This window comes from Chiloscyllium plagiosum, unplaced genomic scaffold (genome assembly GCF_037043375.1).
Source record: "Chiloscyllium plagiosum isolate Xiang-an unplaced genomic scaffold, Cpla_swu_hap1 HiC_scaffold_18, whole genome shotgun sequence".
In the NCBI taxonomy this organism is placed as follows: domain Eukaryota; kingdom Metazoa; phylum Chordata; class Chondrichthyes; order Orectolobiformes; family Hemiscylliidae; genus Chiloscyllium; species Chiloscyllium plagiosum.
The window spans coordinates 49,598,648-49,614,678 of NW_028270156.1; the positions used below are offsets into that span (position 1 = coordinate 49,598,648).

General features: G+C 40.9%; 1 protein-coding gene across 1 annotated transcript in view; it reads left to right on the forward strand.

Annotated features, from left to right (window-relative positions):
* The window catches only part of LOC122558051 (uncharacterized), a 46,872-nt gene extending 39,495 nt beyond the window's left edge, over positions 1–7,377 (forward strand). The window contains exon 4 of the mRNA XM_043706377.2: positions 5,401–7,377. Within this exon, the coding sequence (XP_043562312.1) occupies positions 5,401–6,249 (849 nt within the window). The 3' untranslated portion in view covers positions 6,250–7,377. The remainder of the gene's footprint in view (positions 1–5,400) is intronic.
* The last annotated feature ends 8,654 nt before the right edge of the window (positions 7,378–16,031 follow it).

Genomic DNA, 16,031 nt, shown 5'->3' on the forward strand with positions numbered 1-16,031 from the left:
AAAAATTGATTCTCCTGCTCCTCGGATGCTACCTGACCTGCTGTGCTTTTCCAGCACCACACTCTCAACCATGATCAGGAATAAGAAGGCTGGCAGTTTATTACAGTGTCGTTTCTACACCAAATTCATTTGTAAAAATTGATCTTTGGCTAAGTCGCCATTTAATGTCGCTTGATCATATTTGTAGAAATTGTCACATAAACCAGCTATGGTTTCAAGCATGTAAAAGCATGTTTGCTTTCCTCTTTCTTTGCAAAGATGTTGCATTGTGATACAAGTGCAGCCTCACTAAATTCAACAGCACAGTGCTGTTCATCCTAAACAAAAGAGGAATTTGTTGAACATTTGTGCAGACAGCTTTATGAAGAGAGAAGAAATATTCAGGGCATTTCACAATATTTGAAAAGGTAAAGAAGTTCAGGAAAATGCTCTCCATGGAGACACTTTACCCAAACTGTTCAAAGGAGGCAGAACATGTAAATGAAATATTATTATTGTGTCTGGGTGGGCTCATTTTGATCCATTATCAGTCTCTCAGTTTTTGTTTTTGTTGAAGGCAAAATTATCCCTGTTGTGCATTTTGAGCATGCTTTGTGTTTTTCTTTTCAACTTCCACCAGTAAGGACAGGGCCACTTTAAGTTCATGCAGTTATACAAATTTTCTTCAAGACAACAGTTTATAATGTGTCTCAGTCAAACAGAAAAAAAGCCAAGGGAAAGTAAATTTTGTTAAACAGGGAGGTTTTTGAATGAAGTGTATCCCATTTTGTGGTGCAAATAAAACATACATTAAAGCATCTTCAATAAATTCTGGCCTGGATGTCCCTATGACCAGATAGTCATTGGAATGTCAAAGACCGGATTTCCATGTTGGGACCATGTGGAATCCCGGACTTAGCAGAATCTGTGGGTAGGGCCCAGGAAGTGGAAGACAGTGATGGGCAATTCCTCCTCATCTCGAATTTCCTGGGAAAAATCCTTGATGTTGGAGAATTCAGTGGTTTCCCTGTCAGTTAAGTTCGCAGTTACTCAGGAAAAGTTAGACAATTTCTATTCTAAACCTATTCTAATTCCTGGGGAATAATAAGGCTGACCCCTCATGGTAGCATACAGCCAGCCCCTCACTGTACACCCCGCTAAAGTACACTTGCCCCACCAGACCATTGACAATATCCCAATACCCCTTCAACCAGGCCAGACACTCACACCCACCCACCCCCAAATAACAATACAACCTGATTCTATAATCTGGCTCCAAAGGAGCTAACAGCACTATCTCCCTTTTGGATCCTAAACTCACCCTTCATCAGTCCCAGCCATGTCCCTTCACCTTCAACTACCAAATTTGACACACCTGATGGCAGATTCCACCACCACGTGTATTGGCCTTCCAAACCATTTTCTTCTCTGGCCCTGAAACCCCCTCTGTGTCTACCACCTTGTTAGATCCATGCCACCCTCCCTGTCAGCTTGACATCGCTTGGGAAGACCACTGACCCTGTCCAACATTAACGGAACCAGCCCCAGTCTCTTACCACTGGACATGACCCCCAACCCTCCTGCTGTTGACCCATTTCCCTGTGCCCCTCAAGACACTGCCAACTTCACTAGCCGACTCCCTATCCACTCTTCCTTGCCTCACTAAAACCCTCCACTGTCCTTCATTGGACATGATGCCAGCCTCCTCTTCCACCACCAAATCTAATGCACCTACCCCACCCTTCCACACAGATACTGACCTACCCTAAGAATCTGACACCCAGGCACCTGACTCAGTTAGCCTCCTGGGCCATACCAATCTGGTGCCCTATTCCCTGGCACCCTCCCATCCCTGAAACCCCACCTGTATTGCATCCTGGTACCCTAACGACTGGCACCCTATTCCCACTCTTACATCACACATATATTCTCTCACAATATTTGTTGAAATGCCTGGCTGTGCTGCTGGATATTTAAATCTCAGGACACATCATACTGACTGCTGCAGAAAGAGATATGGTTTGACTTCTTCTGACCAATTCTGCATCCCTGAAGGAACCAATATCAAATTTTCTGGAAAGAGATGCAGAACTCGGTCCTTTTGGGAAAAGAAAGAAGAAGCGGTGGCAATCATCTGACCATGATTGCCACCGCTCGGAAAGTCCAAATGTTTTCTGTGGGATTATTACTCTGCCTATTTTCACCATTAAATTAATGCTTTGAGAAGCATTCCCTGTGGGCTGTGTCCCTTTTCAAAAGTGAAGTATTAATAGCAGTGTGGTGCTGAAACCCTGTGAATCAGACTGACTTGTTGATCTGTATATCCTGTTCAATACTAATTATCTTGTGATATGTGTGCCAGATGAGAATCTTTCCCAGATTAAAAGCACGACTTGTATCCAAGGAAGTGTGAGTTGAGATACACCCCAAGTTGCTCCAATTCTCTGAGTTAAGGTTATTCTGTTATGGTGTACAACTTGTTTAGTGGGGATTTAATCGAACACTTTCAAGCTGGACTTCTGTAAGTGAAGTTATAATCAACAAATCAATGCTTTGCTGCAGAGATTTATTTTAAGCTGCATCCAAAATGTGCAGATAATGCGAATTGGTCATGATAGGTTGCCCCATTGTGTCCAGCAATGTGCAGGCTGGGTGGGTTAGCCATGGGAAATTAGGTTATGGGCATAGGGCAGGGGACTGGGTCTGGGTGGGGTGCTGTTTGGAGGATTAGTGCAGACTTGATGGGCGGAGTGGCCTCTTTCTGCATTGAAGGGATTCTAAATATAATTTTAAAAATATAATAATCCTACATATCAAGATAAGAGACATATAGCAAGGCTACTTCATTTTCTTACCTGTAAGAATGCTGCTTGCTAGCACGCTACAGCTTTAATGTCACCATGCCAAGCACAGCTTTCAGAGAACTTCATGTTCCTAATCAGCAAGAGGAGTGCTATTGTACCAAACTGCTAATGAAATCTCATTGCTGAAAATAGGTCACTAGTTAAGGAAAGAGATTGAGATTCTCATGTCTCTTATTAAAACAGCAGCTTGAGATTAAATTGCACTATGAAAACACAAGGCTTGATTTTCTTAAAACAGGATTAATTATTTGATCCCTCACATTATTGGCACAATTTAGCAGCTTGGTAACTTACATTCCTGACTGGCAGTAGAATATCATTGCTTTCAGAGAGGATAGTGGTTATGTACAGATGTGGCCCATTCGTAAATACGTTGAATAAATGCAGTATGTAAAAACTGCTGTGTTGATGGGTGCACTTCCACTGGGATGAGCTGCTTATTCTGTTGTTGTTGTTACTATCCAAATAACATTCTCTTGCTACCCTGAAGATGAGGTTCTTTAGTGTTTGGGTGTGAGTGCCTGACAATGAACGATATTGTTTTTCCCATTTTTTACGTGAGAATCTAAAGGTTGAAGAATAACCTTAACAGTCGGTTACTCTGCATGCCAAGATTGGTCTTGCCTTAGCTTTGCATGTAGCTTTCAGCAGAAATCACTGGTAACTGAGGGCAATGTTAGTGTCCTGACTTTCCCTGTATTTCTGACCAGTTAACTCAGTGTGGACCAGGGATCGAAAATGAAAAATTATTGTTTTCTACGGCTTATTACCACCTATTGCAATGCAGCATCTTTATCCAATAAAGCATGGAGTAAGTCTATCATGTTTAGTTATATTCCATCCCAAAAAGTTGTGGATGTTTGAGGAAATCCAACACCTTTCTTCCACCCAGATACTGATGAGTCAAGTCTTTGGATTGATAACTGATCACTGATATTAGATGTAATATTGGACTATAGTTGGTATAGGAATATAGTCAGGCCTTTAAAGAAATCCAGCATTAGAGGTCAGATTTTCAGGTATGGTGACCTAGCATATTACCAGAGTAGCAGCCCAGATGTTCTCATTATAGATCCCTGATGAACATTGGCGAACAAAAGTCAATACAACTTGAGTATTGCTAAGAATAGATACATTTTGTTGAAGCATTTCATCTTATATTCATCAGATCCTTTGCAAGCTTATCCTTGTAAAGAGGAGCAATATTTGTTGCTGCATGAGAACAGAATGCAAAACTCAAAAACACAGAATCCAATGTTAGATGTGGTTCTACAATTGGATAGTATTTACAAAGTCCTGAGTTTGTAAAGATTTACTCTGACAACTAACCTAAAGTTATCAGTCAGGTTCACAGTGTGGCATACTTGAGCATTCTGGAAGTTAAATAAGCAGAATATATTAATACACCGGGCCCCATTCTTTGCAGACAGAAAGATCATGTAAACACATTGCATTTGTTTCAATTTAACACAATTGACAACAGTCATTCTCTGCTTCATTCATCAGGGAAATGTCTTGACCATTGAAGATCCACCTTCCTGGTTTACACTTAAACAGTGCTTTAACTGTCAGTCATCATCTAGCTAGTCCAATCTCCATGGCAATGTCTTTACCAACCACAGTCTACTTGACAACCAATCAACAGTCTTATCCAATATAAACTGCCCCTTTATCTTGGTATTCTTGAAAATCTCCTAATGAGTGCAGAATGAAAACAAAAAAAAAGTTGTTTTTTTAGCAATACTCAATGAAATATGAGTTTATCTGTGGCCCAGCTGGAGAAAATGACAATGACATCTGGAAGATTAAAGTAAAAGCCCCCTTAGTTTCAATAATAATTTCAAGAAAAGATTCAATATATCATATCAATTACATGCATGACACTGTGATCATTTGCTATAAACTCTGTCTTATGATCCTGCTCCACTAGCAGGATTGTGTGATTGTTAAGTTTCTCCACCCCAGTCCAACACAGACATCTCCACTTCAATTAAAGAAACATGCCAATTCCTTCTTGGTTTAATCTACACATGCCTACTGTTTCAAACCATACAGTTGGCTCTGGATGGCCTGAGGGAACTTAGGAATGGATGACAGATACAGTCTTGATAAGTTTACCCACATTCCAACTACAAATATTTTTAAAAACTGTACTTTATTAATGCTTTGTGTTAAAAACACTTGGAGTTGCAATTATTGGTGTGAACATCGTGCAGGGTTTATGGGATCTAACTTAAGGATATAGCCTGAATCTGACTACTGAGTCCAGACATAAATTGGTGTCCATGTACAATGACTATGGTTTTCGACCCATTGGCTGGCTTTTTGAAGCCGAACGATTTAAAGCACTAATGATGTATCAAAAGGCATGAATGTTCAAAGTTCAAAATGGAAAATGTGACATAGAAATCAAATCATTAAGAAGCATACTGTCAAAGAATACTCAAAATCTCTCAATGCGCAATTTAAGAAAAAAAATTGAGATTCCTGTTAAGTTTGGGGATATTGTTTATTATGTTGATCCTTTTCCTAATGATGTTATTAAAACCTTTTTCAGATGGTAAAGGCTGATACCACTAGAGCTTGTAGCAGCACTGGTTCTCTGGAGAGAGCTTCCCTCTTTTGCGCTTCTGGGTCAAACACATCCACCTCAAATTTATCAGGTTCCAATGAAACACTGGCTAAAACAAAGTCATCCAGCAGGTTCTCCTTATTTTCACCCCCTTGGAACAGCAGCTCAGAATCTGACTCCAACCCTCCTTCGAGATCTGGGTCCAAAAAGCTCAAGAACCACAGCCGCAGATCCTTAAGTAAAACAGACAGTCCGAAGGACTGCAAACGGGGCATTCCTGAGCAGCTGCAGTACACTGAACCAGTCATCGCCAAGGTAACGGATTACATTTATGTGGGGAACCTCAATGCGGCCTACAGTGGGCGTATCCTGTGCAAGAACAACATAGACAGCATCATTGATATGAGCAATCTCCCTGGAGAGCTGAACATGTGTTTAATTCCATGTACCTGCTCCAGGAATGTCAAACACAGTTGGTCCCGTCTCAAGGTCGACATCAGTGACTTTTCAAATGACGACGTTTTCCCTTTGAAACAACAATGCTTTGAAGACATTAATGAATGCATCAATGCATCAACGGAGAAACAGAAACGTGTCCTAATTCACTGCCGGGATGGGTATTCTCTGGCACCAACTTGTATTATACAGTACCTCATGCAGAAGCAGAACATGCAGCTTATGACTGCATATGAGTTTGTCAGAGCCAAGTATCCACTCAATATCAAGGAATGTCACCAAAATCTTTTGGTAATGCTTGAGAAGTCATTGAGGCCTGGGAACATGAACCCTGAGTGTTTTAAACAAGCCCTGTCCCGAAAGATGGCTTGGACCTAATTTGATGGCTTTCATCACCATTAAAATAAATGCCTTAAGATTTTGCTCACAATTTCCATTAGGTAAAACTGAGAAACCATCAGAAAGTTTGCTCTGCTTGAATATACTGTTTGAGGTACAAACCCAGAGCAAACTATTTCCTCCCTGAACATTTCTGTACATTTTTATAACCCTATCATTTTGCTTTCTGCATTAAATTCTTGTATTAATGTTTTGCTTGATTTTCCAAATGGTAAACTGTATCAGTAAGAGATTTCTTTGTATTAAATATAAGGTTAAACTTGAGATAACATGAGGAAGCTGTAGCATTGAAGTATTGGGAAATGAAAACTATATATTTTGTTTTCAACATGTTTTGGTATCATTAAAATACAGGTTTTGGTTGTGAACCAGTAATTATTGAATGTGATGCATATTCACAGGCTAAATTTACATTGCTGGCTGTGCATCATGTTCTACTCAGGAACATAGGAATTTGGAATGTGAGATTCACAGAAATATAGAATGCAATATTATAAGCTGGAATGTAACTCTATGATGATATAAGACTGTGTTGTCTCTGAATTTTGCACTGTTCTAGAGTTGTAATGCATCTTGAACAGTACCTAAGCAATGTCAGACTATCTCCAAGAGTTGGTCACAGAATGTATGAGCTTAATACAACTTGGAGTCAAATTGTTGGCCCTAACGCCACCCCTACATTGTTATGCACCTGAAGCCTTTGGTTTAAAATGATATGCCATTACAATACAATTTAGATTTACATAAGTCTGAATTTCCTTTGAACATCACCTCTAGGTGGCTCAAAAAGCATAAGAAGAATGACATCATTCTCCAAGTGATAGGAAGTAGCTGCCAGATAAAAGATGTAAAATAAAGGTGCCCACATGACAGAATAAAGTCAATCTACTTTTATTTCCCCTGGCACCTCATTCTTTCTTCCACTCATGCTGGGAGCTCCTAATCTTTCCCCAGCCTTCACTTCACTCCCAGTGCAGATTTCCCTCACCCTCCCCCAATGGAGATTTCCCACACCCTTATCCCAGCGCAGATTTCCTTCACCCTCCCCCCAGTGCAGATTTCCCTCCCCCTCCCCCGTGCAGATTTCCCTCACCCTCCCCCAGTGCAGATTTTCCTCCCCCTCCCCCAGTGCAGATTTCCCTAATCCTCCCCAGTGCAGATTTCCCTCACCCTCCTCCCAGTGCAGATTTCCCTCACCCGCCCCCAATGCAGATTTCCCTCCCCCTCCCCCCAGTGCAGATTTCCCTAATCCTCCCCCCGTGCAGATTTTCCTCCCCCTCCCCCAGTGCAGATTTCCCTAATCCTCCCTCAGTGCAGATTTCCCTCACCCTCTCCCCAGTGCAGATTTCCCTCACCCGCCCCCAATGCAGATTTCCCTCCCCCTCCCCCCAGTGCAGATTTCCCTAATCCTCCCCCCGTGCAGATTTTCCTCCCCCTCCCCCAGTGCAGATTTCCCTAATCCTCCCTCAGTGCAGATTTCCCTCACCCTCTCCCCAGTGCAGATTTCCCTCACCCTCCTCCCAGCGCAGATTTCCCTCACCCTCCTCCCAATGCAGATTTCCCTCACCCTCCTCCCAATGCAGATTTCCCTCACCCTCCTCCCAATGCAGATTTCCCTCACCCTCTCCCCAATGCAGATTTCCCTCCCCCTCCCCCAGTGCAGATTTCCCTAATCCTCCCTCAGTGCAGATTTCCCTCACCCTCTCCCCAGTGCAGATTTCCCTCACCCTCCTCCCAGCGCAGATTTCCCTCACCCTCCTCCCAATGCAGATTTCCCTCACCCTCCTCCCAATGCAGATTTCCCTCACCCTCCTCCCAATGCAGATTTCCCTCACCCTCTCCCCAATGCAGATTTCCCTCCCCCTCCCCCAGTGCAGATTTCCCTCCCCCTTCCCCCAGTGAAGATTCCCCTCACCCTTATCCCAGCGCAGATTTCCCTCACCCTCCCCTCAGTGCAGATTTCCTTCACCCTCCTCCCAGTGCAGATTTCCCTCACCCTCTCCCCAATGCAGATTTCCCTCCCCCTCCCCCAGTGCAGATTTCCTTCCCCCTCCCCCCAGTGAAGATTCCCCTCACCCTCCCCTCAGTGCAGATTTCCCTCACCCTCCCCTCAGTGCAGATTCCCCTCACCCTCCCCCCAGTGCAGATTTCCCTCACCATCCCCTCAGTGCAGATCCCCTCACCCTCCTTTCAGTGCAGATTTCCCTCACCTTCCCCCGTGCATATTTCCCTCACCATTCCCCCCAGTGCAGATTTCCCCATCCACCTCCCAGTACAGACCTCCAGACCCAGCTCCCACTATGATGCCATTGGTCACCACTATGCAAGCGTGCTGTCTACATAGCATTATGGATAATCACTCCAATTACATAAGGTGAATTCTACTCCATGACTGAAGCTTAACTGCAGAGATATAATTGTACATCATTGGTGCCAATTTACCTTCTTCATGGGTGACTGGGTAACATCTAGTGTTTTTTGTCATTCCACTGTAACTACAGTTTTTTTTTCCTTTCCCATCAACCCAGGCACTGGGGCCTGTCAGCTTCCGTGCAGAGTGTGTCAAAACCAATTTTCAGTTTGCCAGGTTTCTCAATGCTGCATTTTATTGGGAGAATGATTAAAATATAACACTTCATTGTCCCACATCTCCACTGTGGGATGTTCAGATGTTCCATCATCTGCTATTGCATAAAGATATCAGGCATGGTCAGCAGTATTTCTGATACTTAACTCTTTAACCACCCCTTGTGATCCTCTGCAGTCCACAGTAGGTGGCAGGTTGGCTAATATCAATTTATTTGAAAGACTTTATTTGAAAGTCTCTGGAATTCTTTGACCTTATGCTAACACATTTCCTCCCAATTATAGGTTTGGAATAAACAGCCTGGAATTTAGCCTGAAGGTTTATAGTTGTGAAGTAGCCAAACCTAGAAACAATACTTTCCCTCATATCTTGTAGATTTTAACTGTAAGGATGGTTTATTTTTATGGGGTTCCCACACCTACAATGGGCTGACTGACAGGCTCTCAGTTAAGTGGGTGGGAAGCCTTGTTAAGCCAAAACCTATGCGGCAGGTCATGTAAAAATGTTCACAGACCCCTCTCCACAAAGGAGGACATCCAGGATCACTGGAGACGTTACAAATCATGGAGTGGGGCTAATGTCTAGGAAGGGAGGGGTGCAGAAGGCGTGATGTTGGATTGGGAAGGGAGCAGTTCCACAAACTCAGTGAAGAGTATCCATTTGTCTAGGGGTTCCTGACTGTGGAACATTGGTATAATTGTGATTGTGGGTGGCGGTCCCAATGGCAATAGATTGGTGTGATGTTAGGCTTGGAGGATCAGGCAGATTATTGGGGGTGGATTTATCCGATAATATTGTGGATCTGTTGTAAACACTGCTACTATTCCTGCTCCACAAGTAGAGACACTTAGCTGATGGATTTACAGTTCGTTTAAACTGCCAAATTTCTTGAGGCCTGGGAAATCCAGCTACCTATGGTTAAAAATAGATTGATGTTTAAATGAAGCTTGTGGCCTCATGACAATGTTTTATTTGCTATCACCACGTGCATGTGCGTTGCTCTCCTGTCTCTCATCCTACCCACTTTAAACTGAAAGTGGGTGTTTTTAATTCCTGTTCAAGATTGTTTTCTATTTTAACCTCTTGCACGATTCCAACTTTATTTGGGTATTAAGGTTCAGCCCATTGTCTCTACAGCAATAATTTGTTAGCAAGAAAGAAAGTGCTGCCTTTATGCAGTGTTGTTAAAAATCACACAATATCAGGTTATAGTTCAACAGGAAGCACTAGCTTTCAGAACACTGCTCCTTCATCAGTTGGTTAACAACTATCTGATAAAGGAGCAGCACTCTGAAAGCTCGTGCTTCCAAATAAACTTGTTGGACTATAACCTGGTGTTTGTATTTTTAATTTTGTCCACTCCAGTCCAAAACCGGCTCCTCCACATCATGCCTTTATATTGCACTCTTCACAACCTTGGCACAGCCAATGTTTTTAGTAATGCAGAAAATAAGGCAGCTAAACAATTCATAGTAAGATTCCATCACCATCAAGGAGGTAAACATCTGCTGTAGGTCCCAGAACATCTTTTTTATTATTTACAACATGTACTTTAATCACAATTTGGTAAATATTTCCTTCCATTGCAGTTTAAATTTGACATTATCTAGAATAAAATGTAATCCACATTTTTCAACAAAATATTTTTCTTCAGCGGGTCATGAGTCTTTGGGACTCTCTTCCCCAGAGACAGACTGATAGTTTGATTGAAAATTTCAAAGACAGAGGTGGGTAAATTCTTGACTAATTAAGCAGGCAGTGATAGGGGATTTTGGGGAAAGGGGTTTGTGAAGTTGAGGCTACCATAATCTTATGGCTGGCCGGTTTGAGAGACCGAATGGCCTTCTGCCATTCCTAATTCTTGTGTATAGCAGGAACATTAAAATTGTCTCAGGCATGTATGGTTGACAGAGATTTGCACTCCCTGAAATAAATTACCACTGTTTCAATATTTCCAGGATTTTTAAAATTTATTTTTTAACTCAGTTTTAGTAAATTTAACAGCCATTTAGAGGAATATCAAAATAAGGAAGGAAAGGTAACACTTGTTATTAGTTAAGATCTCAATGACTTTGCTATTATTGACTTTTTTCTGCATTATGGATTCCATTACCAACTTTCATTCCTACATGAAGATACCATAGTCCATCATTCTATTGTTGAGAAGAGGGAAGGAGCTAAATAATCATACTTTGCAGCACTTTAACATGAGTGTTTTAGGAAAAAGTCTTTCATTTTACTGAAGTTAGGTAACTCAAATTTTGTCTTTCTCAAAGATAACTCGAGACAGGTGAGTTCAACATGAGCCACTGTAATGAAGGTGTAAGAATGTACATGATTTCCAGAAACCAAAATAAGAAGGTTATATATATTTTTAATGTGACCTATTCCCATGCGTTGCATTCAAGGAAGGAGTGGACCTAAGAGCCAACAATGTACAAGCCTCCATCAGACATAGTCAATGTAGAAAAAAACAAAAATGAGTATAGAAAGCTTTGCTCTCCAGTGAAACATGATGTGCTCAGTTTTCTGTTCGGATTCTTCATGTACAGAACAAAATTTGTAAACAAATAATTTATGTAAACTGTTAATTATGAAAAAATAAAACTGATTGCTGAAATATAAGTGGAAAAATAGATTCTACATAGTTCTTTTTGATCTGAAGGAGCAGATGAACAGTTTGTAGTTTCTGTGAAAGTGGATTTTCCTGGCCCACTATCGATTACCTTGATGCTGTAGCCTAGTTGCAGAATGCAAATGCATTGAATACATACACAAAGATTGCACTGTATATTTGAACTCCAAATTTGGTAAAGTATTTCTGTCTCTACAGGAAAGGGTTTGCACTGTAGATTTAGACAAATGAAGGCATGTGGATTTCTGTGTACTTCATTTTGAAGACAGAAACATGGGTTTAAGTTGTTAGTCTATATTAGACAGTTGTTGGGCAATAACGAGGATATCACCAAAACATCTGTAAGAACAGTGGGTGAATTTGTTCTCACCTTGACTGCTGTTTTATCAATAAAATGTCATCAATAATGCAAAACAATATCCTTTTTGTGATAATATTAAATGACTGGAGGAGTTCAATCTACACAAATTCCAAACGATTTGGCTATCCTAGGCTGGATTCTGGGCCACACAAGAGCAAACTAACATGTTGGAGTTTATGTTTGTGTTTTTTTAATTAAAGTGGAAATTGTGAATTAACTTGTAAATAATTTTGTTCAAATGATTTGGAAAAATAATTCAAGCTCTTTTAAGTTTATTTAAATGTAGACATACTAACTACATGTTGATGAATTCAGATGAAATTGTGAACATTCACTGAGTGGTGAGTTGTTCTGGGAATAGCATGTGACAAGATGAAGTGAAAAGTCGCCATACCGTCTTGGTCAGTAATGCATGCAGTGAGTCTGGTAAGATACAGTGAAAAAACCCACAAGATCTTACAGTCAGTACTGAGCCTAACAGCAGTCAGCAGTATTTCAATCTGGCCCAGTGCACTTTATCCATCTTGTGCAGGCTGAGCCCGGGTTGCCCTTACTGAGACTATAACATAACTGTAGACATTCACAGGCTGGTGGGGACTTCTTGCCTGGACTGAAGTTGACTACTTCAAAGATATCAATGTGGATATGGATGTGATGGGCAATGTACTGACATTACCCAGATATTGAATGCAGCTGAGAACTTAACACAGCATTCAACAGGAGGTAAAAAGTGAAAGAGGTAATCTGCGTATGATGTTTCTAATGGGATTGAATCTAGCTGCTGGAGATTAATAATATCAATAGCAGGGGAAGGACCACTATTTGGCTAACCTTAACATCAGGCTGCATGATCTGTGTCAGCGTATTGCTTTCAGTTTCTGTTACTATTGAAATTAGATTTCTTGAATGTCATTTAGAAAGCCAGCTGAATAAATATTGGAACTATCCCTTTAAGGTAACAGTTAAGGCAGTGTTAATTTGGATTCTCCCATCTTATTTTGCATATAGGCTTCCCACATGACCATATGCAACTGTTTGTAAATTCCAACGATTAACAAACTCTTTTGGGATTTTTGATATTTATTCCAGCTTTAAAAAAAAATTGAGCCTTTATTGATAATTTTATTGACAACTCTGCTTACTTTTCTGCATAGATAGCAAAAACATGCAGCTCTCTTTTATATAAATGAACTGCACAGAATCAGATCATCCAGCCAAACAAGTCCATATAAGTGTTTACGTTCCATTCCCTTTTCCTCCTACCTTGTCTCAGCTACATCTACCATTATAGTCATCTGTCCCCTTTTCGCTCAAATCTTTTTCTGTTTTCCCTTAAAGGCATGTATACATTTTTTTTGAGAAGGCCCAGTTGATCTCCTTCCCACTCTTCAGGTGAAGAAGTATTTTCCTGAATTTCCTTCTGAATTTCTTGGTGACTATCTTATATCGATAGCCTGTGGTTTTGCTGTTCCCCACAAGAAGAAGATTCCCTCTGTATCCAGTCTATCAAAACATTTATACTTTTGATTAGGTCAGTCCTCAGCCTTTTTTAAGATTGAAGAGACACCCCCGCCAACCTTTTCATACTATGTATATCCAAGAATTTCTGTTATCATCCTTATAAATCTTCACTGTAGTCACTGTAACCTTTTTCTAATATGGTGATGAGAACTGCACAGCATACTATAGGTCTGGTCTCACTAAGATTCCTTACAGATTATGTTATTTGTTTCAAGTATTGGATTTAGTCGTTGCCACAAACTAAAGTGAAACCAGTTACAGCAAAGTTAGAGTCACATGGCTGCAGCAGGGCACCTTTTGCACTATCTACAATTGTATTTATCTAAACATTGTCTTTTTCAAAAAAAAAACTAAATTGCATACACTAGCATTACCAATATGCATGGTGAACAAAGAAAAATCATCATTCATTAACAGAAATGTGTGCTAATTATTGTCTGTCTCTCCTTTCACCTGTCTCTGCACATGCATTTCATCTATTATCTCTAAAATGTTCAGTATTTTAACGACATGGTGTGAGTTGCTACTGTCAGTTTGACTGGTATCTGCTTGTTCCTGAAAGGACATTCCTTTCCTAGGGAGTGTAGTTGTCATGATGACTGGGGTGACATGGTGGCTCAGTGGTTAGCACTGCTGCCTCACACTACTGGGGACCTGGGTTCAACTCCAGCCTTGGGCGACTGTCTCTGTGGAGTTTGGGCATTCTCTCCATGTCTGTATGGGTTTCCTCAAGGTGCTCCGGTTTCCTCCCACAATCCAAATATTTTCAAGTTAGGTGAATTGACCATGCTAAGTTGCCCATAGTGTTCAGGGATGTGTAGGTTAGGTGTATTAGTCAGGGGTAAATGTAGAGTAATAGGGTAGTGGAATTGGTTTGGGTGGGATACTGTTCGGAGAGTTGGTGTGGACTTGTTGGGCTGGAGTTCCTGTTTCCACCCTGTAGGGATTCTATGATTCTATGGCAGCTTGATCAGAGCAAAATGCTTGACCTTCGGATTCAAAATTGCTGCTGGGTTGATGACTTCCAGAGTACATCAAGCTGTTATTGCTTGTTTTCTGATTCAAGGGAAAGCTGCTTTTTGCTTTGTACTGCAATACTGCAGCATGTTCGTCACAAGGAGCACAGGTAGCTGTTCACATTTCAATGCGAGATCAGACAAGAGCTGTGAGAGATACACAGATCCAACAAATCATTGTGCTGCTTTTGCATCTGTACATCATTACTTCTCTGCTATAGCTCATACTTTGTCAGGATCTGAACAAAATCCTCTTGCAGTCAGTACATATCCCAATTCAATTCAATCTTTTTTCTTCTTGTTCCTCTTATTTCTTATCACACATTTGCTTCTGCTGTTCTGCACTTACTGTCTTTTCTGCTTTTGCTTGATTATCATTATTGGCCAGCTCTTTAAGGAATGGTTTCTTCAACATTTTATGTTTTATTTTTCCAAATTTTGACTCTACTCGGTCAGTGGGACCATTGGTTCCTCAATCTTGTCTTTATACTTAAGGTTATACTTAAAGGCAACTAAAACTCTCATTGGCAGATAATATGTTGGTCTCACAATGTCATCTAATTTGGGATGATTTTTCCCAGGAAGATATGCAAAATTTATAACCCATCTTTATAATCTTCTAGGATTCATCAGCTGTCAGTGGCCTACCGAACATTGCAATTTCTTCTAGTACATGTAGGGTTAAAAGTCTAGGCTTTAATCATGCTTCAACTGAGATAAGTGGATTTTGCTTAACATTTATCCACTGCAGGTCTTCATTCTTTCCATTTCACTGGACTCTCAGCTTTCACATCTAAGGAAGAGTATTGTACCATCATAGAACCTCAACTTTACTTTTGAGTCTTCATGCTTGGGGTCACCATGTTGAATCGCTTCACATATGTCTGTGAAACTCATAATGTTGCATGGAGTACCTGATATGTACTGCTCACTTTCTACAGTCAGTATTCTACCAGTCATTTATCACATTTAAACCTGTCCATGCCAACCTGTAGAATCATTGGCTGACATTTATCCTACAGCTATATTTATAGGTTTGCTCTACTTCTTTCTAGCCTAACAGATATAAAGTGATTAAGCTTCCTGTAATTATATCCCTGTGTTCTCTATACTGGACATGCAATGTGTTTACTGTTGTGAATTTCACAACATAATGGCAATTTTGGTCAAACTTGACAAATGGACTGCAGTGGTTCAAGAAGGCAGCTCACCCCCACCATATTTGTCTGTCAGAGTCTTTGTACCACAATATCCAATGCAATTTCTTGTTTTATAGGAGAAATCACAAACATTGTTATGTCAGGTAAAACACCACTTTGGAGGCAAGCTCACACCATAGTAGCAGTCGTGGCTATCTGTAAAAGATACTTGTACTTCGGTGGCGGATATTTGGATAACCAGTTGAAGACCAATCAGACGGGTCTTGAACAACAGGGAATTTAGATAACGAAAAGGACTCTCACCTTTATTAAAGACACACCAACCAAGTATGTAGGTGCTACAGATGGTGAAGAATGCAAGTGGCATGTTAACTTTCATCACATGAGGATTTGAGTACAGGAGATGGGGTGTTTTGTTTCAGTTGTACAGGGCCTTGGTGAGACCACACCTGCAGTATTGTGTTCAAGTTTGGTTTCTTAT